This window comes from Erythrolamprus reginae, chromosome 12 (genome assembly GCF_031021105.1).
Source record: "Erythrolamprus reginae isolate rEryReg1 chromosome 12, rEryReg1.hap1, whole genome shotgun sequence".
Lineage (NCBI taxonomy): Eukaryota > Metazoa > Chordata > Lepidosauria > Squamata > Dipsadidae > Erythrolamprus > Erythrolamprus reginae.
Window position 1 is genome coordinate 16,266,327 of NC_091961.1, and position 23,771 is coordinate 16,290,097.

A 23,771-nucleotide genomic window follows, 5' to 3' on the forward strand; every position below is an offset into this window, starting at 1 on the left:
CCTGTTCTTCTATTTGAGCGGTGGCCCCCATAACTTGCTCCTGTTGTACTGCTGATTCTTTCACTGGTTGCTGTTGTACTGGTTGTTGTTGTACAGTTTGTTCCTTTACTGGTTGATCCAGTTGGCTTATACCACTGTTTTCAAAAAAGTCCCTTGCTTGATCCAGGTTTTCCAACTTATATCTTCTAGAATGCCAAGTCAATGATAGCCCTTGGGGGATGAGCCAACGGAAGGTTATGTTGTCTTTAATCAAAATTCTAGTTAGAAAATGATAGTCTCTTCTGCTTTCTCTGACACTTCTTGGTACTTGTTTTAATATTTTTATTTCAAATCCTTTATGATGCAGTTTTGCGGTTCTTGCCCAGTGCAGTATGTCATCTCGCAGGGTCTTTCTTGCAAACTTGATGTGAATCTCTCTCGGAAGATTGTGGCGACATATGTAGCTATTTGAAATTCTGAAAACTTCGTCGATTTCTCTCATTATTTCCATAGGATCCACCTGGAGAATTCCTCCAATAGTTTCAGCCATAGTCATCTTTAAATCTTCATCTTTTTCTTCTATTATGTTTTGAAATCGTAGCCCATACGAAGCACGTTGCATCTCCAAATGAGTGATTGATTCATCATATCTTCTGTATCGTGAGTCAGCTCTGCCTTCCAGGTAGTCCATTCTCTTCTCTATTTTCTCAGTCTTTTCTTCGACTGTTTTAACACGTTCCTCGCTTTCTTGTAGAGTTTGTTGAATCTCCTTCATCTGCGCCTTCATTTCTCCCGTATCTGCTTTTAGTTCAGCCATCTCTGTTTTGAATTCAGCCAGCTCTGTTTTTATGGCTTCTCTTTGTTGAGTTGCATCGTCTTTTATAGCTTCTCTTTGTTGAGTTGCATCTTCTTGAGATTTAAGCATAAAGTTCTTCATTGTATTCAAAGTTTCTTGTATTGTTGTTAAGGTGGGCTGCTGTGATTTATCTTTCTCCTTCTCCTTGGTAGACATGGTTACTGATAGAACCTGGTATGTCGGGGAAGGATGAGGTGATCCTTGGGGTGATGAAATTGCAGCTGCTGCTTGCTTTTTAACTGTTTTGACATAGGTTGAAGTGCTTGACATTTTCAAATTTAAAATTGTTGTTAATTTATATTTAGTGAAAAGAAAAAAATCACTATAAATTCCAAACCTGTTCAATTTACTTTTCTACAAATTTCCCTTCAAATATCACAGTAAAGTATTGATCAATAATACAGCAAAAGTATCAGTAAAATTACTAGCAGAGATCACAGTGAATTGTCTTATTACTTTAAATTAGCAAGCCCAGAAGAAAAGAAAGGAAGTAAAACAATTTACAGAAAAAAGAAGAAAAAGAGAAGATTCAGCACAAGGAGAAAAAATACTGTTAGAAAGAGAAAAAAGAAAAAAAGGAGAAATAATAAGTTGGCTGTGTAGCTAAGTAAGTGAAAGAGAGGAGGAATGGAAGAGAAAACAATCTTTAAAAAAGGGGAAGTTTTAATTTCACTAAGGTAGAGCAGGCAACCAAGGTATTATTAACAGTGCATATGTTCTAAATCAATCTTCTCTTAGGCAAAACGAAAGAAAGAAAGAAAAGAAAAGAAAAGTTGGGAAAAAAATTAACGCTGTAAAATTTAGAACACAAAATACAGATATTATATACTTATATTCTTCTTGTAATTTGGGTAATCCTTATTGATGCAAAATGTTATTAATCCAGTGATATCAAGAAAGAAGTTCCAACGTTATTGTGTTTTGTGCAGTCACGATTTTCCAATTAAAATCAAAGTCAAATTTGAGGCTTTTAAAATGGAGTCAGTTTATGTTTCACAGTCCAAGACAGATGCAAACAAAGTCTCCGCTAATAATCCAAAAGAGAACAGCAAGTAATCCAAAGGCAGTAGTCCAAGAACAAACAGTCCAAAAAGAATAGCAAAATAAGTCTTCTTAGCTTTGATGTATCAGTTCATTTTATTTTTCATTTATTTTCAAATTGTTAGTTTATTTCATTTTGTCGTTGGAAGAAAAGGAGAAAAGAAAGATTGTAGCAAAAATGATCTTTATCCTTCCGCTGTTAAAATTAGAGCCCGGGATACAATGTTTACTGAGGGTTTAAAAGTTCCAGATTTTATTCATTTTTATTCAACTTTGTAGATTTAATCTTTCATAAGGTCATGTCAAGTTTAGATTGTATAATTAGTTCTTGAATATTTTTAACTGTTCAAAAGTTCAAAAGTTCAAGATCAAGTTCAAAGTAAGAAACGAAAGTGAAGAAAATTAGATCCGGCTATTATTTGTGGTTTGATACAATTTTTCCAATAACTTTCACCTTCGCCTTGTAGAAAAAAAAACTTTCACTTATAACTTTCTGTATGATCCAAACTTCTGTCTTTAAACATGAAACAATAAATTGTTACCTTGATTTCTTCTTATCTTTTGTATTCTTTTCCGGTCTGAAAGGTGTCGAAAATCTTTGCTTTCTTTAAGCTTTTTCCTCGCTCCCCGCTAGGTTTGGGGGGATCGCAATGGCCGTATCCTCTCCTGAAAGAGGATCGGTTCTCCCTTCTCCAAAGCTGCAGGGCAGACCACTGTCTCCGGAGCCTCGGCGGCAGCTCCTCAGACAAAGGGAAGCCCCCTGTTCTAGGATCGGGCCATCCGGTCCCGATCCGATCGCAATCTGCGACCTCCGGAGGGGTGGAAAGGAGCCTCGGGGCAGAGCCCTGCCCAAGAGACTCCGCTGCGGTCCCGAGCCAGACCGGAAGCCTAGACTTCAATTTCAAACTGAAGAAGCTTCTTGGATGATAAGTGAAATGTCTACTAGAAAAAGTAAAGAAAGTCCAATTGCCTTTCCGGGGGGGAAAGCACCTTTGCTAAGTGCAATTGTAACAATTGATCTCCATTTGGAGATTGGTTGATTGGTTTCTTTGACAGCATTTATGGCACTTCTGGGCTGCCTCCCCCTCCCCAACAAACCCTGACCTATAAAATTCACAGGTTACAGGTAGCCCTTGATTTACAGCCAGTTCCTTAGTGACCCTTTGAAGTTCCAATAGATCTACTTGGGGGGGGAGGGGTACTTAGAACTTGGATTAAAAATTCTGATGGTTACCACCATCTCCTGCATTCGCTTTGGGCACCTGACAACCAAGTCATTTTGGCAGCATCCTGCAGTCACATGACTATGTTTTCAGATGTTTCGCAGAAAACTGTCATTTTTTTGAAGCCTGGTTAAGTTAGTATAGTAGGTTATATATTTATATACTTCTTAGAGCTCTGACATTTCATGGTTTATTAGTCATATAAATAGATGCAAATAATATCGCAAACTTACTAATAAACATGGAACTCTGACTTTTTTGGTTCTGCAAGGTTGCTACAAATAGCAGATGAGCATGGTGCCGGTATAAATAGACACATTTGTTTTGCTGTAGCCATTTCCTGTTTTATTTTATTAGTTTCCCTTGCCATCACAAACCACAGGGAGAAATATAGTGGAACTAGGAGAAGACCTGGTATAAATAGTCTGCTACTTAGCAATCATGATCAAGTGCATTTATAATATTGGGGTAGCCCTTGGCTTATGACCACAATTGAGCCCAACATTTCTGTGTTAAGCAAGACAGGTTTTGAGTTTCCCCCCATTATACTACCTTTTCTGCAACAGTTGTTAAATGGTTAAATTAGGGATGCTGCAATAGTTGTAAGTGTGAAAAATGGTTCTAAGTCACTTCTTTCAATATCATTGAAACTGCAAAAAGTCAATAAATAAATGGTTGTAAGCCGAGGACTACCTGTGCTATAAACTCTTGTGATCTATAAGTTCCTTTATTTCTCCCTTTGCTTAACACAATTTATCCTTTGGAATCTCTTTTGTGACTCAATCTGCCCCGGAAATTATCCAAGAAGTTTGAAGGAGAATCTAATTTTCCCCATGCTTCAAGTGAGAACTTCTATCAATGCTTGAAGGAAAGAAAAAAAAATCCCACAAACTTTCACTTTCTATTGTATATTTAACCATTATACTGTATTTGCAATATTGTAGTCTGAAAACATTTTCTCCAGTATTTTTTATAAAAATCCATTATGATGATTCCTGGATAAATTGCCTATAAACTTGATTGTATTAGTGAGGGTTAGGGTCTGAGAATTGGGATTACCTAAAATAAAATGCCTATGGAATAATAATAAAAAATTGAAATAAACCAGGGACAGTCTTTACCATACTGAGTGTATAATATTGCTAAACAGATCTTTTTTGAAAAAAATACACAAATTTTTAAGCAGATGTTTAAAAACACAATGGATCATCATGATGTCATTATAGAAAAGCTATAATCCATTCAGCAATATTTGCCATCAGGGGATGATAGATATTGAAGGTAGGATGGGACTAGATATATATTTTGTTGTTTTTTCATTACAGATGGCAAAATTGTCAGTTACTAGAATAAAAACTTCTCGCAAGGATTAAAAAAACTTAAGTCTAGCTAAAAATGCTGGTACCTCCTAACATATAGAAACATAGAAGATTGACAGCAGAAAAAGACCTCGTGGTCTATCTAGTCTGCCCTTATACTATTTCTTGTATTTTATCCTAGGATGGATATATGTTTATCCCAGGCATGTTTAAATTCAGTTACTGTGGATTTACCAAAGACGTCTGCTGGAAGTTTGTTCCAAGGATCTACTACTCTTTCAGTAAAATAATATTTTCTCATGTTACTTCTAATCTTTCCCCCAACTAACCTCCGATTGTGCCCCCTTGTTCTTGTGTTTACTTTCCTATTAAAAACACTTCTCTCCTGAACCTTATTTAACCCTTTAACATATTTAAATGTTTCGATCATTTCCCCCCCTTTCCCTTCTGTCCTCCAGACTATAAAGCAAAGTTTTCAAAGGCACCCCCCCCCCACAATATAAATGTGGCAAATTCCAAAGAAACACTTGTTTCCATCTTTAGCAGCATGACAATGACAACAAAAAGTTTTGTAATCCTGAATTCAAAAAAACAAGAACTATTCTCGTACATCAGACGAATTGGAAATTTTCATTGGTGATTACTAAAAATATTCATTTTTTTCTCTGCAGCAAACTTCGGCATCAAGCACAAAGTGAAAGATTTGGATACAAAGAGGTAAATGAGCAATTTGAGTCATTTTCCTTTTTTCCTTTCAGGAGAAAGGCTTTATATATAAGCGGGTGAAGGAAGGAGCCTAAACGTCACCTTCTTGGCACATTGTAAGAGTTCTATAATTTTGAGATGCAAAAACAGCTGCAAATTTGTTTTTAAAAACATCTGTTTATTCATATCTTCCTCAAGCAGCTGGTGCCTGCGATTTTTTTATTTGCTTATTTATATTCTTCCTTTTATTGTTTTTATAAATAACTCAAGGTTTCAGACCCCCACAATATTCCTCCCTTCTTCTATTTTCCCCACAATGCCCCTGTGAGGTAAGCTGGACTGAAAGACAGTGGCCCAAATTCACCCAGCTGGCTTTCTTCCCTAAGGCAAGACTAAAACTCACTCACTTGGTGATAAGCCCAAACTCATGCACCTGAGGCAGGGCTAGAACTGGAAGGTTTCATGCTCACCCTAGGACTTTCTGAAACATGCCCACCTAGTCTTTACCCTAGATTATGCCAGGTATATACACATCAGCGCAACACATCTATGCTAGCCTGATATTATATGGTTGCTTATATACAGAAGTATCCTGCCCAGGCCCTTGGAAGACACACCAAAGCACATGAACTCTGGTAGAATAAACCAATAAATTTTACTTGAATAAACCAAGTTTCTAAGAGCTACTGAATGTAACTGCATCAGTGCTAATATATTAATCTGAAGCACTAAGCCCTGCCATTCAGTTGCCCTCTAATCTATCATATGTTGGAAACTCCGAAGTGTTTGTTGACTATCTGTTACAGAAAAGGCATTTGATTCACTAAAGTATGTTTATATTTAGAAACTGAAGCTACACAGTCAGGATCTCTTTTGCATGGTCTCTCCCTCCCTCCCTGTCAATCTGCTGCTTTCCAGACATAGTAGGATTACAACTCCTAGAATTATCAAACTGATATTGACAATGCAGAAATGATTAAATACCATTTAAAATTTAAAGTGACAATAAAATTATCTTGCTGGATTGGAAAAAGAAATCTCATGCACCCTTTTTGGGGAGTGGACAATTATCCTGCAACCAGCTATGCTGCAAAACAGAGCCTGAACATGATAAATTTCAAATAATGTAATGATGATGTACTGTGCTCAAGAGAGGACAGGAAGGCTTGAGAAGTTAGAAACTCTATTAATATAAATAATGCAAATATAAAGAATTGTATAGGCTAGGCCAGATCTCTCCAACTCAGAAAGTCTTTCCGTGGTTGTGTTGTGGTTTCTGCATCAATCAATATTGTTGCTGTTTTTGCAACTGCTGCTGTTTATCTTTGCAATGTTCAGTGGGATTGGCTGCTTTGGTCGTTCTGATACTAATCTACTGCCTTTCTTCCTTCCAGGTAGTTTTGAAAGGTGATGTCAGAAAGCTAAACTTACATGGGGTGAGTAAACCCACCGATTAGTCAAAAGAATTGATTTCTCAGCAAAAAGTGAAAGCAAGACATCCTTTCACATATTTATAGTTTGAACATGTAAATAACTATACATATATGGTTATGCAAATTACATCTGAAAGAGAGAGGTTTGTTATAAGTAGTGATGGGCGAACCCAACGTTGTTCGGGTTCAGCAAGTTTGACCAAATTTTACGCAAAATTCGGCCGAACCCGAACCCGAACCGAACCCGGACTCGAACCTGAATGGGGAATCCCTCCCATGAAGAGATTCCGGGGGCAGAGCTTTGACATCACCGGCAGGTTGCTAAGGACACCAAGGTGATCACTTCCTGGATTCCATGGAATCCAGGAAGTGATCACCTTGGCATCCTTAGCAATCTGCCAGTGACGTCAAAGCTCTGAACACCAAACACGACCCCGAACTTTGCCCAAACTTTGGAAAAATTTCAGGTTCGTGTTTGGCATACCGAACACCGCAAAATTCGGTACGGACCCGAATTGTGCAGGTTCAGTTCACCCATCACTAGTTATAAGTTAACTTCTGCAGATAACTCAAAGTTTGGGGATGATGTTAACATCTCATAAAACAGGTTCAAAACGATTTTAATAAAGTATAGTTTTGAGTTCTTTCCAACAAAATTTAGTTCAATCATTAGAAATGTATGAAGCCATACTTAAGTAGAAAAAATGAAATATGTTGGTACTAAACAGATGGTACCTGGCTCAACAAACCCCATTTATAGCTATTTGCAATAGGCAAGATTAAATGAAAAGCATTTTGCAACATGCTGAAAACTAGCACACTTTCAGGGTTTTTTGTGGGGGGGGAATGCACCATAGCAAAGAAAGAGTTAACTTAACCATGGAATTCATACTTACAACTACCCCATTCCTATAACAAATACCACAAAAACATAATGGTAGTAACATAACTACTATTATGATTTACAACCATAATGTGTAAGTTCCATTAGGTCAAAACTCAAGGACTATCTATGCAGTGAGATCCATATTTAGAGGACTTTCCTGACTGTTAAGCATCATCTGAAGTCATGGGTATTCCATCACTCTGACTTTGAAACAATAGTTACACAGACATTTGTTGGGGATAGTCTGAAAATTCTTGATCTGGACAGAGAGTTGGACTAGAAAACCTCTTCCAATGGTACAATTCTATCATTTCATTTAGTGATCAGCTAACAAAACAAAATCCACAGCAGAAAACAAGAGGAATAAACTCAATGACAATATTGCATTGCATTGGCATCCTTCACGAAGCCTGGATAGGTTAGTATGGAGGATAGACTGTTACCCAAGCAGCAGATCCCCCCTCTCCATGCCTCTGAAATAATCCAGTGGAATGGCTTATATGACAACATAGTTGAATGGAGAATTGTATATACCATGTTTTTCGCACTATAAGATGCTCCAGACCATAAGACACATCTAGATTTAGGGGAAGAAAATAAGGGAGAAAAATCTGCCTCTGCCTCCCAGCTGAAGGACTCAGGACGGTTTACAACAAAATATAAAAATACAGTTAACAATAAAAAGAAGTCCAATATAAATTAAAACAATAACCCCAGTAAAAACAACTCAGGAATCCAATCAACATAACATACCATTCAGTACGATTTGGCCATGAAAGTTGTACAGTTCATGGCCCCCAGGCCTGTCGGTAAAGCCAGGTCTTCCTAGCCTTTTGGAAGGCCAACAGCGTGGGAGAAATATGGACTTCGGTGGGGGGAGTTGGTTCCATAGAGCCAGGGCGGTCACAGACAAGGCTCTCCCTTGTGGCCCTGCAAACCTGCATTGCATAGTCAGAATGCCAACCCTGTGCAGTGTTATTGGTTTCTGGGAGGTATATGGCAGAAGACGGTCCCATAAATATTTATTTTTATTTATTTATTACTTGGATTTGTATGCCGCCCCTCTCCGAAGACTCGGGGCGGCTCACAACATGTAAAAAGACAAATCATAAGTAATCAACAATTTAAAATTTTAAAGATTTAAAAAACCCCACAAACTAACAGACTCACACACAAGCATACCATATATAAATTCAACGTGCCCAGGGGGGGGGATGTTTCAATTCCCCCATGCCTGACGGCAAAGGTGGGTTTTAAGAAGTTTGCGGAAGGCAGGAAGAGTAGGGGCAGTTCTAATCTCCGGGGGGAGTTGGTTCCAGAGGGCCGGTGCCGCCACAGAGAAGGCTCTTCCCCTGGGGCCCGCCAACCGACATTGCTTAGTTGACGGGACCCGGAGAAGGCCCACTCTGTGGGACCTAATTGGTCGCTGGGATTCATGCGGCAGGAGGCGGTCTCGGAGATATTCTGGTCCAGTGCCATGAAGGGCTTTAAAGGTCATAACCAACACTTTGAATTGTGACCGGAAACTGATCGGCAGCCAGTGCAGACTGCGGAGTGATGGTGAAACATGGGCATACCTGGGTAAGCCCATGACTGCTCTCGCAGCTGCATTCTGCACGATCTGGAGTTTCCGAACACTTTTCAAAGGTAGCCCCATGTAGAGAGCATTACAGTAGTCGAACCTCGAGGTGATGAGGGCATGAGTGACTGTGAGCAGTGAGTCCCGGTCCAGATAGGTGCACCAGGCGAACCTGGGCAAACGTCCCCCTCGCCACAGCTGCGAGATGTTGTTCTAATGTGAGCTGTGGATCGAGGAGGACGCCCAAGTTGCGGACCCTCTCTGAGGGGGTCAATAATTCCCCCCCCCAGGGTAATGGACGGACAGATGGAGTTGTCCTTGGGAGGCAAAACCCACAGCCACTCCATCTTATCCGGGTTGAGTTTGAGTCTGTTGACACCCATCCAGGCCCCAACAGCCTCCAGGCACCGGCACATCACTTCCACCGCTTCGTTGACTGGGCATGGGGTGGAGATGTAAAGCTGGGTATCATCGGCATATTGATGATACCTCACCCCATGTCCTTGGATGATCTCACCCAGCGGTTTCATGTAGATGTTAAATAGCAGGGGGGAGAGGACCGACCCCTGAGGCACCCCACAAGGGAGAGACCTAGGAGTCGACCTCTGTCCCCCCACTAACACCGACTGCAACCGGCCAGAGAGGTAGGAGGAGAACCACTGAAGAACAGTGCCTCCCACTCCCAACCCCTCCAGCCGGCGCAGAAGGATACCATGGTCAATGGTATCGAAAGCCGCTGAGAGGTCAAGGAGCACCAGGACAGAGGATAAACCCCTGTCCCGGGCCCGCCAGAGATCATCCATCAACGCGACCAAAGCGGTTTCCGTGCTGTAACCGGGCCTGAAACCCGACTGCTGGGGACCTAGATAATCGGCTTCTTCCAAGGACCGCTGGAGCTGGAGTGCCACCACCTTCTCAACAACCTTCCCCATAAAGGGAAGGTTGGAGACTGGACGGTAGTTATTAAGCACAGCTGGGTCCAGGGAGGGCTTCTTGAGGAGGGGGCGCACAAGCGCTTCTTTATAGAGTGATGGAAAAACTCCCCTCCCCAAGGAAGCGTTGGTAATCTCCTGGGCCCAGCTCCGTGTCACCTCCCTGCTGGCCGAGACCAACCAGGAGGGACACGGATCCAGTAAACAGGTGGCGGAACTCACAGCTCCAATGGCCTTGTCCACTTCATCATAGTCTGTCCCTAAGCCATGTAGGGCTTTTTAGGTAATAACCAACGCTTGAATTGTGACCAGAGAGTAATCAATAGCCAGTGTAGTTCGCGGAGCATAAGTGTTATATGGGTATACAGAGGTACACCCATGACAGCTCGCGCAGCTGCGTTCTGGACTATCTGCCATCTCCGAACACTCTTCAAGGATAGCCCATGTAGAGCACAGTGCAGTAGTCAAGACGGGACGTGATGAGGGCCTGAGTGACTGTGCATAAAGCCTCCTGATCCAGAAAGGGCCGCAACTGGTATACTAGGCAAACCTGGGCAAGGGTCCCCCTGGCCACACCGAGAGGTGGTGATCAAGGTTCAGCTTGGATCCAAGAGGACACCCAAGTTGCAGACCTTATTTGAGGGATCGAATTCCCCCCGAACAATGGATGGATGGCTAGACTGGTCATTAGGAGGAAAAGCCCACAGCAGCTTGATCTTATCTGGGTTGAGCTCGAGCCTGTTAGCTCCCATCCAGACCCTTACAGCTTCCAGGCACCAGATATCACCTCCACCACTTCACTGAATTGGCATGGGGTGAGATGTAAAGCTGGGTATCATCAGCATCCTTTGCCTCCTTGCAGCAAACAGCCTGGTCAACTTCAGCACAGCCTGATTTAGCACAAGCAGCTGGATGGGTGGTTGGATTGGCCTCCCAGAATATCACCGATCAGCTGTTCTATGCTGCAGAGATTGCTGCCGCTGCCGCCCATCACTGCCTATTTCTGCCTCTGTGTGCCCCATTTTCAGCCTCCATAAATCCCATTTTTGGCCTCTGCGTGTCCCGTTTTCAGCCTCTTTCAGGCAACTGTTCGGCAGCCACAGGTGGTGACGGCAATCCCTGCTGCCTGGAACAGGGCAAAAATGGAATGTGCAAATGTAGAACATGGGGCTTGTGGAGGCAGCAATAAATGACAGCAATATTCCAGGAGGCCGATCCAACCGCCAATCAGCTGCTCGTGCTAAATCAGGCTGTGCTGATGCTGAACAGGCTTTTTGCTGTTTGCTGTAAGGAGACAAATTGCTAGGAGGTAGAGGCCAATGGATGGGGCCAGCGGGTGAGTGGAGCTTCAGCAACATTCACTCTATAAGAGACAGAGATATTTCCATCCACTTTTTTTGTTGTGGGGGAGTGTGTCTTATAGACTGAAAGATACGGTAGTTGAATGCAGAATTGACAAAAGGTCACATCTTGGCATCTCTAGCTTAAAAGATCAGAAAGTTCAGGGTCAGTCAGATTATACTCAGGGAATATGTGTTATTCCTTTATGAGATGTTTCTCCAAGTCTGTTGCAAGAAGCAGGTTATGTGACCAGCCTGTTTAATCCGGTTATCGAATTAATCTATCTTCCAGCTTTTCCCAATACATTCTAATAGAATACAAAGTTGTATTCTGAGTTGCAAAAATAATAATCAAGGTTAATACTAATCAGGCTTAAATGTTGTACAGATAGGGCTACTACTTCTTCACCTGAAAAGTTTAGATAAACACAAGCCTTAAAGGATTCTGAACTCTGAAACTGAATGTCTCTTTTTGTCTTTTCAACAAAAATTATCTTCTGATGACCCATAAAAGCAGCATAATTTAGGAGAGAGGTTAGAGTTTCATAGTATTACCACTATTCTTGAAATCAGAAATCTTCGACAATCTACTGTAAATTGCTTTAGATTTGTGTGCCTTAATCTACCTTTGAGAGGGTAAATGGTAAGGAAAAATCTTTTCCAGAAACGTTCAAGAACTGATGTATGCTGGAATCCACTAGCCTTCCCCAACTGATCCATATTGGAACTGCCGCATCCAGCACACCCAACAATACAACCAAGCTAGTTGGAAATTCTAGATATGCAGAACCCATAAATCTGGAAGACATTAAACTGGGAAAGGCTGGATTAGATAATGGTGATAGACCCATAATAAAATATGATACAAAACAATTCCCTATAAGTATTTGGGCTATAATAGATGTTCTCTCAGATCTATACAACAATCCCACATTCTCAGAAGATTTTATGGAGTGCAAAGATAGTTTCTGGATTGTGGAAGATTCATTTTTAGACCAATTGCTACATACAAGCCCAGATACCTGCTGATCTGCCTTGATATTCAAGGAACCTTGAACCATGAGTTAAGTCATTTTGCATCCAATAAATCATGATTAGAACCAAATGACTGGGCAGAACTTTGCCTCTTGAACCCTCCCAGTCTAAGCATTCATTCATTCATTCATTCATTCATTCATTTATTAGATTTGTATGCCGCCCCTCTCCGCAGACTCATGGTGGCTCACAACAATAATAAAACAGTGTACAATGAACAAATCTAATATTTAAAAAATATATGGAAGAGTAGCTGGTCTTAAAATAAATAGGAATAAAACTAAGATATTAACTAAAAATTGCAAACAAGAACAAACCACAACATTAATAGAAAAAACTGGATTTCAAATAGAAAACAAAATTAAATACCTAGGACTTTGGTTCACATCTAGATATTTGTCTTTAAAAGAATTAAATTATATGAAACTTTTAAACAAAACTAAAGAAGATTTAGAAAAATGGTCCAATTTAAATCTATCTTTAATGGGAAGGATTAGTACTATAAAATCTAATATACTTCCAAGATGGCTATACCTTTTTCAAACGGCACCAATTCAACTAGATTAAAAAAAATCTCAAACCTAAATAGAAGAATCTCTAAATTTATTTGGCATAACAAAAAACCAAGGATAAATATCAAAGCATTGCAGGATTCAAGACTGAGAGGAGGATTTGGTCTTCCGAATTTAGAATTATATTATCAGGCTACAATATTATTATGGATTAAATAATGGATTAATTTGGATAATACTAGAATCTTAGCAATAGAAGGTCATAATATTAATGAGGGATGGCACGCACATCTATGGGAAAGGGAGCGTATTAAATATTCACAATTCAGACAACACCAGATTTGGAATATTCTACTTGAATACTGGAGAAAAGTAAGAAAAAAACATTACAGAGAAGTGCCTAGATGGTTATCTACATTGGAAACTGAAATACACCCGAACATAATCAATAAAAACCAATGAAAACATATGAAGAACTTCTTGACTCCAAGGGAGTCATAAAATCCAGAGAAAAACTTAAAAGTGAAGGCCTAGAGCTAGATTGGTTACCATATTTTGAGGTACAAAGCAGATATAAAAAACATTTAATTGAATTTGGAATATGTTAAAAACCTAATGAAATAGATAAAATCTTAACAGGATCAGATAAAAAAATTATTTCCAAACTGTATAACTACCGTATTTTTCGCTCTATAAGACGCACCTGCTGATAAGACGCACCTAGTTTTTAGAGGAGGAAAATAGAAAAAAAATATTTTGAGCCAAAAAGTAGGCTAAAATATTTATTACAATAACACTGCCCTAGGGGAATTGGGAAAATATACAAACAAGCCCCCCTCTCTCTTTCTTTCTATCTCTCCCTCTTTCTCTCTACCTTTCTTTCTCTTTCTCTCTCTCCCTTTCTCTGTCCCTCTCTTTCTTTCTCTCTGTCCCTCTCTTTCTTTCTCTCTGTCCCTCTTTCTTTCTCTCTGTCCCTCTCTTTCTTTCTCTCTGTCCCTCTCTTTCTTTCTCTCTGTCCCTCTCTTTCTTTCTCTCTGTCCCTTTCTTTCTCTCTGTCCCTCTTTCTTTCTCTTATCTCTCCTTCTCTCACTCACTCTCTTTGTATCTCTCTCTTTCTCTCTCTCCTTCTCTATCTCTCCCTCTTTCTCTCTCCCCCTTTCTATCTCTCCTCTCCCTTTCTCTGTCCCTCTATTTCTTTCTCTCTGTTCTTCTCTTTCTTTCTCTCTGTCCCTCTTTCTTTCTCTCTCTTATCTCTCCTTCTCTCACTCACTCTCTTTGTATCTCTCTCTTTCTCTCTCTCCTTCTCTATCTCTCCCTCTTTCTCTCTCCCCCTTTCTATCTCTCCTCTCCCTTTCTCTGTCCCTCTATTTCTTTCTCTCTGTTCTTCTCTTTCTTTCTCTCTGTCCCTCTTTCTTTCTCTCTGTCCCTCTCTTTCTTTCTCTCTGTCCCTCTTTCTTTCTCTCTGTCCCTCTCTTTCTTTCTCTCTGTCCCTCTCTTTCTTTCTCTCTGTCCCTCTTTCTTTCTCTCTGTCCCTCTCTTTCTTTCTCTCTGTCCCTCTCTTTCTTTCTCTCTGTCCCTCTCTTTCTTTCTCTCTGTCCCTCTTTCTTTCTCTCTCTTATCTCTCCTCTCACTCACTCTCTTTGTATCTCTCTCCTTCTCTATCTCTCCCTCTTTCTCTCCCCCCCTTTCTATCTCTCCTCTTCCTTTCTCTCTCTTTCTTTCTCCCTTATTTTTTCTGTTTTTCTGCTGTGGGCGGTTTAGGGCCCCTCAAACCCCGACGACCTCGCCCCCGGATCCTGGCCGGGACAGGGCAGCTTCCTCTGACAGGCGCCGCGCGGGGCCGAGGGGGCTCAGCAGGAGGCGCAGCAGCGGGCGGAGAGAGGGAAGGGGGGGCAGTGGCGTCCCTCCTGGCTTTGGTGGGCCGCCTGACCCTCCCCACCTCCTGCAAACGCGGCGGGCGGCGGGGGGAGAGCGAGGAGCCCGCTCCGGCGGGCGCGGGGCTTGGCTGGCTGGCTGGCGGGGGGAGCGCCGCTGGTAGTGCAAAGGGAGACCCTCCTCCGGGAGGGAGGGGGCCAGGCAGCAGCTAGCCAGTCGAGTTCGCAGCCAAACTTTGCACAGGCGGCGGCCGGCTGCGAGCGACTGGCTGGGTTTTGGGTCTTCGAGACCTCCCCGCCTCCTGAAGCGATTCCTGTAGCCTTCCCAAAGGCTTGGAACCGCCAACGCTCCTCCGGTGCCGCTCCGCCTCCTAAACCTGCGGGGTGGAGGCGTCCCCCGGCCCAGCACTTCCAGAGGCCGAAAGGCGCGGCTCTCTTCGGGGTTGGGAAGAGGAGAGGCGGCGACAGAGGCAGCGGTCTCCAGATGAGTATATCGCCGCCCCCCCCCTCTGCTCCAGCACCTCCCCCCCCCCCTGCCTGCATCTTCGCTCCATAAGACGTGGCTGATTTTTCATCCTACTTTGGGAGGAAAAAAACTGCGTCTTATGGAGCAAAAAATACGGTATTTACTAAATTATGAAAATACAGAGGAAATAGTCAAACATAACATGATAGCATGGATGACAAATTTTGGTTAATCTCTTCAGATAGATGATTGGGAAACATTATGGAAAATTAATTATAAGATGACACTGTCTGTATCATATAAAGAGAATTTACACAAGATGTTTTATCGGTGGCATTATGCTCCAGCACGCCTAGCTAAAATCCATCCAAGTACAGTATAAGCAATAAATGCTGGAAATGCAAAACGGCCATAGGAACATGCCGTATATACTCGAGTATAAGTCGATATTTTCAGCACAAAAAATGTGCTGAAAAATCCAACCTCGACTTATACTAGAGTCACTGACTTTCACTGATCTGAAAACTGTCCCAAAGCTCCACAGTTCCGATGTGAAAGGCAGGGAGGAAAGAAACCTCATGGCTAGCAACAGGAGGGTTTTTTTTCTTTCTGCTCTTGCTACCCCTGCTGCCAAACCAATCACAGCTCCTTCTCTACACAGAAAGGAGGCACTGAGAGAGCTATCTGATTGGCAGCAGGCTGTACCAATCACACCTCCTCCTCTACAGGAAGTACTGGGGGAAGCAGCAGGAGGGTTGTAGAGACTTTCAGAACGAAGGAACCATGGCTTTCTCTTCTGATCAAGCCAGCAACAATATTTTACAAGTAAATAAAATGTACAAGTAAAATGTAAGTTACCCATTTAAATTTGATTAACAGGATAGGTTATTTTGTAAGAAAATGTTCCTTAAAGTGGGGATAACTCTGTGTAATTAAACTTTTTCTTCCAGCTATACTTATCCTACCCAAGAGGATTGTTAATGCTGACTTGTTTAAAACAATACAAAGGTTAGGATAATATAATAGTATGAATTTTGTCATTAATCATTTGTTCTACATAATTAATATGAATAGATTTACCTTTTTTTAAGAGGATGGTTTCTCCTTATGCAAGATAAATATCATGTAGAACAAAGATTTTACAATTAATGATTGAGAAACCCCCAATTGTTATTTACTGATCTATTGAGATAGTAATAATGATTTTAACTTACGAAATACGTTTTAAATGGAAAATCTGAATATTTATCATATGGAAGTTTGATTTAAGCAATTGTTTTGAAAGAATATATGAAATCCCAATTATTAAGAAAATTATAATGATACTGTAATGAAGATTAAGATAACAGGTTTTAAGATTAAGATAACATTTCCTGAAGATATTTTAAGAGGTTTTTGGAATTTAAAAAAAAGAAAGATTTTGGAAGGAAAAAAGTTACATAATATAATAATAACAACAGGAAAGGGCCTTGGAGGTCTTCTAGTCTAACCCCTTGCCTAGGCAGGAAACCCTACACTACTTCAGACAAATGGGTATCTTCTTAAAAACTTCCAGTGTTGGAGCATTCACAACTTTTGGTGGCAGGCTGTTCCACAGATTCATTGTTCCAACTGTCAGGATTTTTTTCCTTAGTTCTAAGTTGCTTCTCTCCTTGTTTAGTTTCCACCCATTGCTTCTTGTTCTGCCCTCAGGTGCTTTGGAGAATAGGTTGACTCTTCTTTGTGGCAAACTCTGAGATATTGGAAGAATGCTATCATGTCTCCCCTGGTCCTTTTTTCATTAAATATACCCAGTTCCTGCAAACGTTCTTCATATGTTTTTTTTAATTCTCCTACAAAAACAATTTTAAGAAGCTACAATAGAAGAATATTCCATTTTTATAAGTTACCAGTAGCCATTGTATTTTCCACCCTGGACTTATATTCGAGTCAATAAGTTTCCCCAGGTTTTTTGTGTCAAAAGTAGGTGCCTTGGCTTATAATCGGATCGACTTATACTCGAGTATATACGGTAATTCATTTCTTTCCCTTAAATATTACTTCAATTTCCTCTTAAAATATCTTCAGAAATGTTATCTTAATCTTAAAACCTATTATCTTAATCTTCATTACAATATCATTATAATTTTCTTAATAATTGGGATTTCATATATTCTCTCAAAACAATTGCTTAAATCAAACTTCCATATGATAAATATTCAGATTTTCCATTTAAAATGTATTTCATAAGTTAAAATCATTATTACTATCTCAATAGATCAGTAAATAACAATTGGGGGTTAATCAATCATTAATTGTAAAATCTTTGTTCTACATGATATTTATCTTGCATAAGGAGAAACCATACTCTTAAAAAAAGGTAAATGTATTCATATTAATTATGTAGAACAAATGATTAATGACAAAATTCATACTATTATATTATCCTAACCTTTGTATTGTTTTAAACAAGTCAGCATTAACAATCCTCTTGGGTAGGATAAGTATAGCTGGAAGAAAAAGTTTAATTACACAGAGTTATCTCCACTTTAAGGAACATTTTCTTACAAAATAACCTATCCTGCTAATCAAATTTAAATGGGTAACTTACATTTTACTTGTACATTTTATTTACTTGTAAAATATTGTTGCTGGCTTCTGAAAGTCTCTTCAACCCTCCCGCTGCTTACCCCAGTACTTCTTGTAGAGGAGGAGCTGTGATTGGTACAACTTGCTGCCAATCAGATAGCTCTCTCAGTGCCTCCTTTCTGTGTAGAGAAGGAGCTATGATTGGTTCAGTCTGCTGCCAATCAGGCAGCTGAGGAGTAGCAAGAGCAGAAAGAAAAAAACCCTCCTGTTGCTAGCCATGAGGTTTCTTTCCTCCCTGCCTTTCACATCGGAACTGTGGAGCTTTGGGACAGTTTTCAGGTCAGTGAAAGTGAGTGACTCTAGTATAAGTCGAGGTTGGATTTTTCAGCACATTTTTTTGTGCTGAAAATATCGACTTATACTCAAGTATATAAGGTAGCAAAAACAGAATTGTAAAGTATTAATCATTAAGTAAATTCAAATGAATTTGTATATATATAGGTATGTTTATGTCTTGTTTTGTTTGTTTGTTTCTATTACAATCAAAATTAAAAAAAATATAAAAAATATTTAAAAAATGTCTAAAAACCCATTATTTTAAAAACATACAACACAAGCATACCATACATAAAACTATATAAGCCTGGGGGAGATGTCTCAATTCCCCCCATGCCAGACCGCAGAGGTGGGTTTTAAGGAGTTTGCAAAAGGCAAGGAAGGTGGGGGCAATCCTAATCTCTGAGAGGGAGCTGGTTCCAGAGGGTCGAGGCCACCACAGAGAAGGCTCTTCCCCCGGGTCCCGCCAGATGACATTGTTTAGTCGACGGGACCCGGAGAAGGCCAACTCTGTGGAACCTAACTGGTCGCTGGGATTCATGCGGAAGAATGCGGGCTCAGAGATATTCTGGTCCAATGCCATGAAGGGCTTTATAGGTCATAACCAACACTTTGAATTGTGACCAGAAACTGATCAGCAACCAATGCAGACTGTGGAGTGTTGGTGTGACATGGGCATACCTGGGGAAGCCCATGATTGCTCCGACAGCTGCATTTTGCATGATCTGAACTTTCTGAACACTCTGCAAAGGTAGCCCCAGGTAGAGAGTGTTACAATAGTTGAACCTTGAGGTGATGAGGGCATGAGTGACTGTGAGCAGTGACTCCCGGTCCAGATAGGGCCGCAACTGGTGCACCAGGCAAACCTGGGCAAACGCCCTCCTCGCCACAGCTGAAAGATGGTTCTCTAATGTAAGCTGTGGATCGAGGAGGATGCCCAAGTTGCAGACCCTCTCTGAGGGGGTCAATAGTTCCCCCCCAGGGTGATGGATGGACAGATGGAATTGTCCTTGGGTGGCAAAACCCACAGCCACTCCGTCTTATCATGGTTGAGTTTGAGTCTGTTGACACCCATCCAGACCCTAACAGCCTCCAGGCACCGGCACATCACTTCCACTGCTTCGTTGACTGGACATGAGGTGGAGATGTAAAGCTGGGTATCATTAACGTACTGATATTACCTCACCCCATGCCCCTGGATGATCTCACCCAGCAGTTTCATGTAGATATTAAATAGCAGGGGGAAGAGGACCGACCCCTGAGGCACCCCACAAGGGAGAAGCCTAGAGGTCGACCTCTGACACCCACTAACACCCACTGCGACCTACCGGTGAGGGGCGGCATACAAATCTAATAAATAAATAAATAAAACTACTGAAGAACAGTGCCTCCCACTCCCACTCCCAACCACTCCAGCCGGCACAGAAGGATACCATGGTTGATGGTACTGAAAGCTGTTGAGAGGTTGAGAAGCACCAGGACAGAGGATAAACCCTGTCCCAGGCATCATCCATCAACGTGACAAGAGTCTTCGGAGAGGGGCGGCATACAAATCTAATAAATGAATGAATGAGTGAGTGAGTGAGTGAGTGAGTGAGTGAGTGAGTGAGTGAATGAATGAATAAAGATCATCCATCAATGCGACGAAAGCAGTTTCCGTGCTGTAGCCGAGCCTGAATCCTGACTGCTGAGGGCCTAGATAATTGGCTTCTTCCAAGGTATGCTGGAGCTGGAGCGCCACCACCCTTCTCAACAACCTTCCCCATAAAGGGAAGGTTGGAGATTGGACGATAGTTATTGAGAATGGCTGGGTCCAGGGAAGGCTTCTTGAGGAGGGGGCGCACAAGTGCCTCCTTATAGGGAGCCGGGAAGGACCCCCTCCCCAAAGAAGCATTGACAATCTCCTGGACCCAGCTCCGTGTCACCTCCCTGCTGGCCGAAACCAGCCACCCACCCCATAAAAATCAGCCATAGTTTGCTGTGGAATCCACAACAGGTACTGTAAGCATGCGTAATTCCTGCTTTGAGGGGTCTTCAATGCTTTCTGAGCTTGGTGGTTTTCTTGCAGACATTTTATTACCAAAACTAAGTAACATCATCAGTGCTAGTCTATGTTATGACTAGCACAGATGATGATGATAATGATTATTTATTAGATTTGTATGCCGCCCCTCTCCGGAGACTCGGAGCAGCTCACAACACAAAACATGGTACAAATCCAACAATAAAAACAATTTAAAACCATTAATATAAAAACAATCATACATCTCAGACAAACCTTGCGTAAAACGGAAACGACCCAGGGGAATCAATTTCCCATGCCTGATGGCAGAGGTGGGTTTTAAGGAGTTTGTGAAAGGCAAGGAGGGGGGGCAGTCCTAATCTCTGGGGGGAGTTGATTCCAGAGGGTTCCGGATGTTACCTAGTTTGGGTAATGAAACATTTGCAAGCTCAGTACCAAGGAGCCCTCCCTTTCAACCCTGAGCTACAGTATGCTCCTTTATTGATTTCTGCTTTATGATGTTTGTCCATTCTCTCCTCCTCCTCTTTCTCCACAGCAGACTTGTGCCGTATGCCTGGAAGATTTTAAAGTGAAAGATGAACTGGGAGTGTTGCCATGCCAACATGCCTTCCACAGAAAGTGAGTAGATGCCAAGGACAGCCTCAAAAAACTGCCTTGTGCCTCTCATCTTGGCGAGCAGCCACAATATTTATTCAGCATCCAGCATGCCCATGGTAGTGAAGAGGAGGTGGGCATCCAGGATGATAAAGAGAGAGGCTATTTGTTGTATTTTGAGATATTTGAGCCAAGGGACAGCAAATGGGGAAGGAGATTAAGCACAGACCTGAATTAAATGGAAAAAAACCTATCAGAGCTAATTCATCATGCACAGGAATTGTGCCAGGATGCTGTAGCAAGTCTGAAGCAAGCAATGAAGCCAAGAACATCTAGGCCTAGGCTTATTTTGTCTTGAGAGTTTACTTGATTGGAGGGGAGGCGTTTGGACATAGCTTCAAAGTGGGAAGGATGGGTGAGTTAGATCGGGCAAAAAAGGTTCTTCTAAGGCAGGGGGAGGGGAACATTAATTTTCCCAAGGAGTCAAATGAGAAATAACTGTTATGTAGTAACAACTGTTGTAACTGTTGTGTAGTGCCAACCAATAGGGGTGTCAAGTTACATAGGCATGCATGGACATAGACACATATGTAATTTTTTTTTAAAGTAACTGTGGCCTTCAAAATAAAGCAATCCACAAAGCCATAAAATGCCCAGATCTGTTCTAAGAGAATACAAATCTAGTGAAGGATACAGATCTTTGCATCTTCTGTTTCAGGACAAGTCTGTGTTTTGCAGATATCCAGCAGATCTGATTTAGAAGCAATATTTTAAGAGTGAAATGTCTATGGAGATTATCAGTCATCCAGGTCATGATTGTCCCAAAGGTGCTCTTTTTTTAAGGCAACTGGTTTGTTTTTCCTTGGTGTTGTGCTTGTCATTCAAGAAACTTCTTCAATTCTGACTGAATGGTGGAGAATGGAAAGATTTTTATTCCTTACAGTCATCCCTTGAAGGTTTATCTGTGACCTTAGAGTCACAGATTTAGGGTAGAATAATACTGTTGTTTTACTTTGGTGTCTCAGTTCTTCTCCATAACATAACTCAAAGTGACTCAGATGGAGTTGTTAAGAAGTTTCCCATCTTAGCACATACCAGGTTCAAATATGCTTAGCTTTAATTACTGGCAAGATCAGGTGTTCTCCCTGACATCCATGCTACTAATAACAGCAGCTGGGCAAGGGGCTTTTCAGTTCATACCTCATCTGAAACCAGCATGGATGGCTGTTGCTTTCAGCTTACCTGGTTTCACACAAAAGTCCAGATATTGGAAGATTTAACCAGAGCATGTCCATGTATTGTAATAAGTCTTGGTCCTGTATCTCTTGTTGAAAGGAACAGAAAATTGGGTAATTGCTGGGCTAAAAGCTGGTTGAGAGTGAGTGACAAATTCATTTTAAGGTTTTTCCTTCCTTCCTTCCTTCCTTCCTTCCTTCCTTCCTTCCTTCCTTCCTTCCTTCCTTCCTTTCTTCTTATAACAAAGTCTGGACCTCTCCTAATCAAAAGTAAAAACACCATAAAATCCATAACAAAACAATAAAAATGAGCACATTAAAAGCAACGAAAATATCCAGCCATATCATCTCTTATCCCAGCCCTTGGGGGAAGGGGGAGAGCCAGGTCTTCAAAGCTTTATTTATCTTGCCCACTTTCTCACCTTAAATCCTTATTCCTTTGTCATATGCAGTCCCAAAGAATGTGCAGTGGAATTTTGACCCAAGGATGTAATAGAATTGTCACTGGAATTCCAGCATCTGCTGTACTGGAAAAACCTAAGAGTTAAATTATAGATTTTCTGAACAATTTTTTCTGATCGTAGTCAAGCTGGGCCTATTTTATCAGAAATTTTCTATGTTCCAACTGGAAAATCTGGGTTATTTGCAGCTATCCTGTGCGGATCCACTAGCACTCTGGTGTGTGAAGCATGTTTCATCAAAATTAAAATCTTACGACTACCATATTTTTTTAATTAATATTTTTATTGATTTTTATAATATAAAACACACACAACATATAACATATAACATGTGCTCAGAGATCCCACCACCAGACAATCAATCATACCCCACCACCAGTGGGGGTATTTCTTGTATAAATCATTTAAACCCAAGAGTGAAATATTTCTTTACATATTATAGAGTGATTCCAACTTGTTTCTTATAGCTTGGTCTCTGATCCTACTCGCCATATATCGTCTTACCTTGTCCCATCGCCCCATCAGCTGTTGCAAATCAGTTTCATTCATCGAATTCATCCTTTTATCCATAATCTCGAATTGAATGTGGTCCACCATATACCTATACCAATTTTGCATTGTCCATTTTGTTGCGTCTTTCCACCCCAAGACTATTACCGCCTGAGCGCTTTTTATCGCTGCTTGTTTTATTTCTCTATATTCTCCCATCTCACTACTTTTTACTAATACTGCCATTTCCTTAGTAATCGTCCATCTTATATTTAATATCCTATTAATATCCTCTTGCACTTTTTGCCAAAAGTTCTGCGCCACTGGGCATTCCCAGAGCATATGCATAAACACTCCTTTATCTTGGCAACCATGCCAACAGATAACTTTAACGTTCTGCTGAAAGTGTGCAAGTTGAACTATTCCAATCCCTACTCTTAGTTAATCTTAGCTGCTCTTGTATCAAGTCTATTTCCCTTATCTTCATTTCCCTTTCTCTACCCCACCTCTTTCTAATATCTGCTTCCATACATATACATTGTCCCCTCATAAAAGCCTTACATGCATCCCACACAATTGATTGTTCAATATCACCTATATTGTTAATTCTAAAATATTCACATAACTCTGTCTGCAATTTATCTTTATCTTGTTCACTAGCAGTTACAATTGCATTATATCTCCAAATTCTTTGGTTGCATTCCTGACCTATTTCCAATTTTGCCAATAGTGGGGCATGATCTGACAACCAAATACTTTTGATATCTACTTTTTAAACTTGTATATTGCCCACCCTATTCGTTAATATATAGTCAATGCAACTAAATGTATGAAATCTTGCTGAATAATAAGTACCTCTATTTGGGATATCTGCATGGAGATCCA

At 41.0% G+C, this 23,771-nt stretch overlaps 1 protein-coding gene across 4 annotated transcripts in view; it reads left to right on the forward strand.

The window, feature by feature from the left end:
- Nucleotides 1-23,771, forward strand: part of RNF122 (ring finger protein 122) — a 154,699-nt gene that overhangs the window by 125,024 nt on the left and 5,904 nt on the right. For 3 of the 4 annotated variants that reach the window (XM_070765535.1, XM_070765539.1, XM_070765538.1), the window contains exons 3-5: nt 5,090-5,135; nt 6,518-6,559; nt 20,643-20,725. In XM_070765535.1, coding sequence (XP_070621636.1) covers nt 5,090-5,135; nt 6,518-6,559; nt 20,643-20,725 — 171 coding nt within the window. The remainder of the gene's footprint in view (nt 1-5,089; nt 5,136-6,517; nt 6,560-20,642; nt 20,726-23,771) is intronic. The other variant, XM_070765537.1, reaches the window with a different exon arrangement.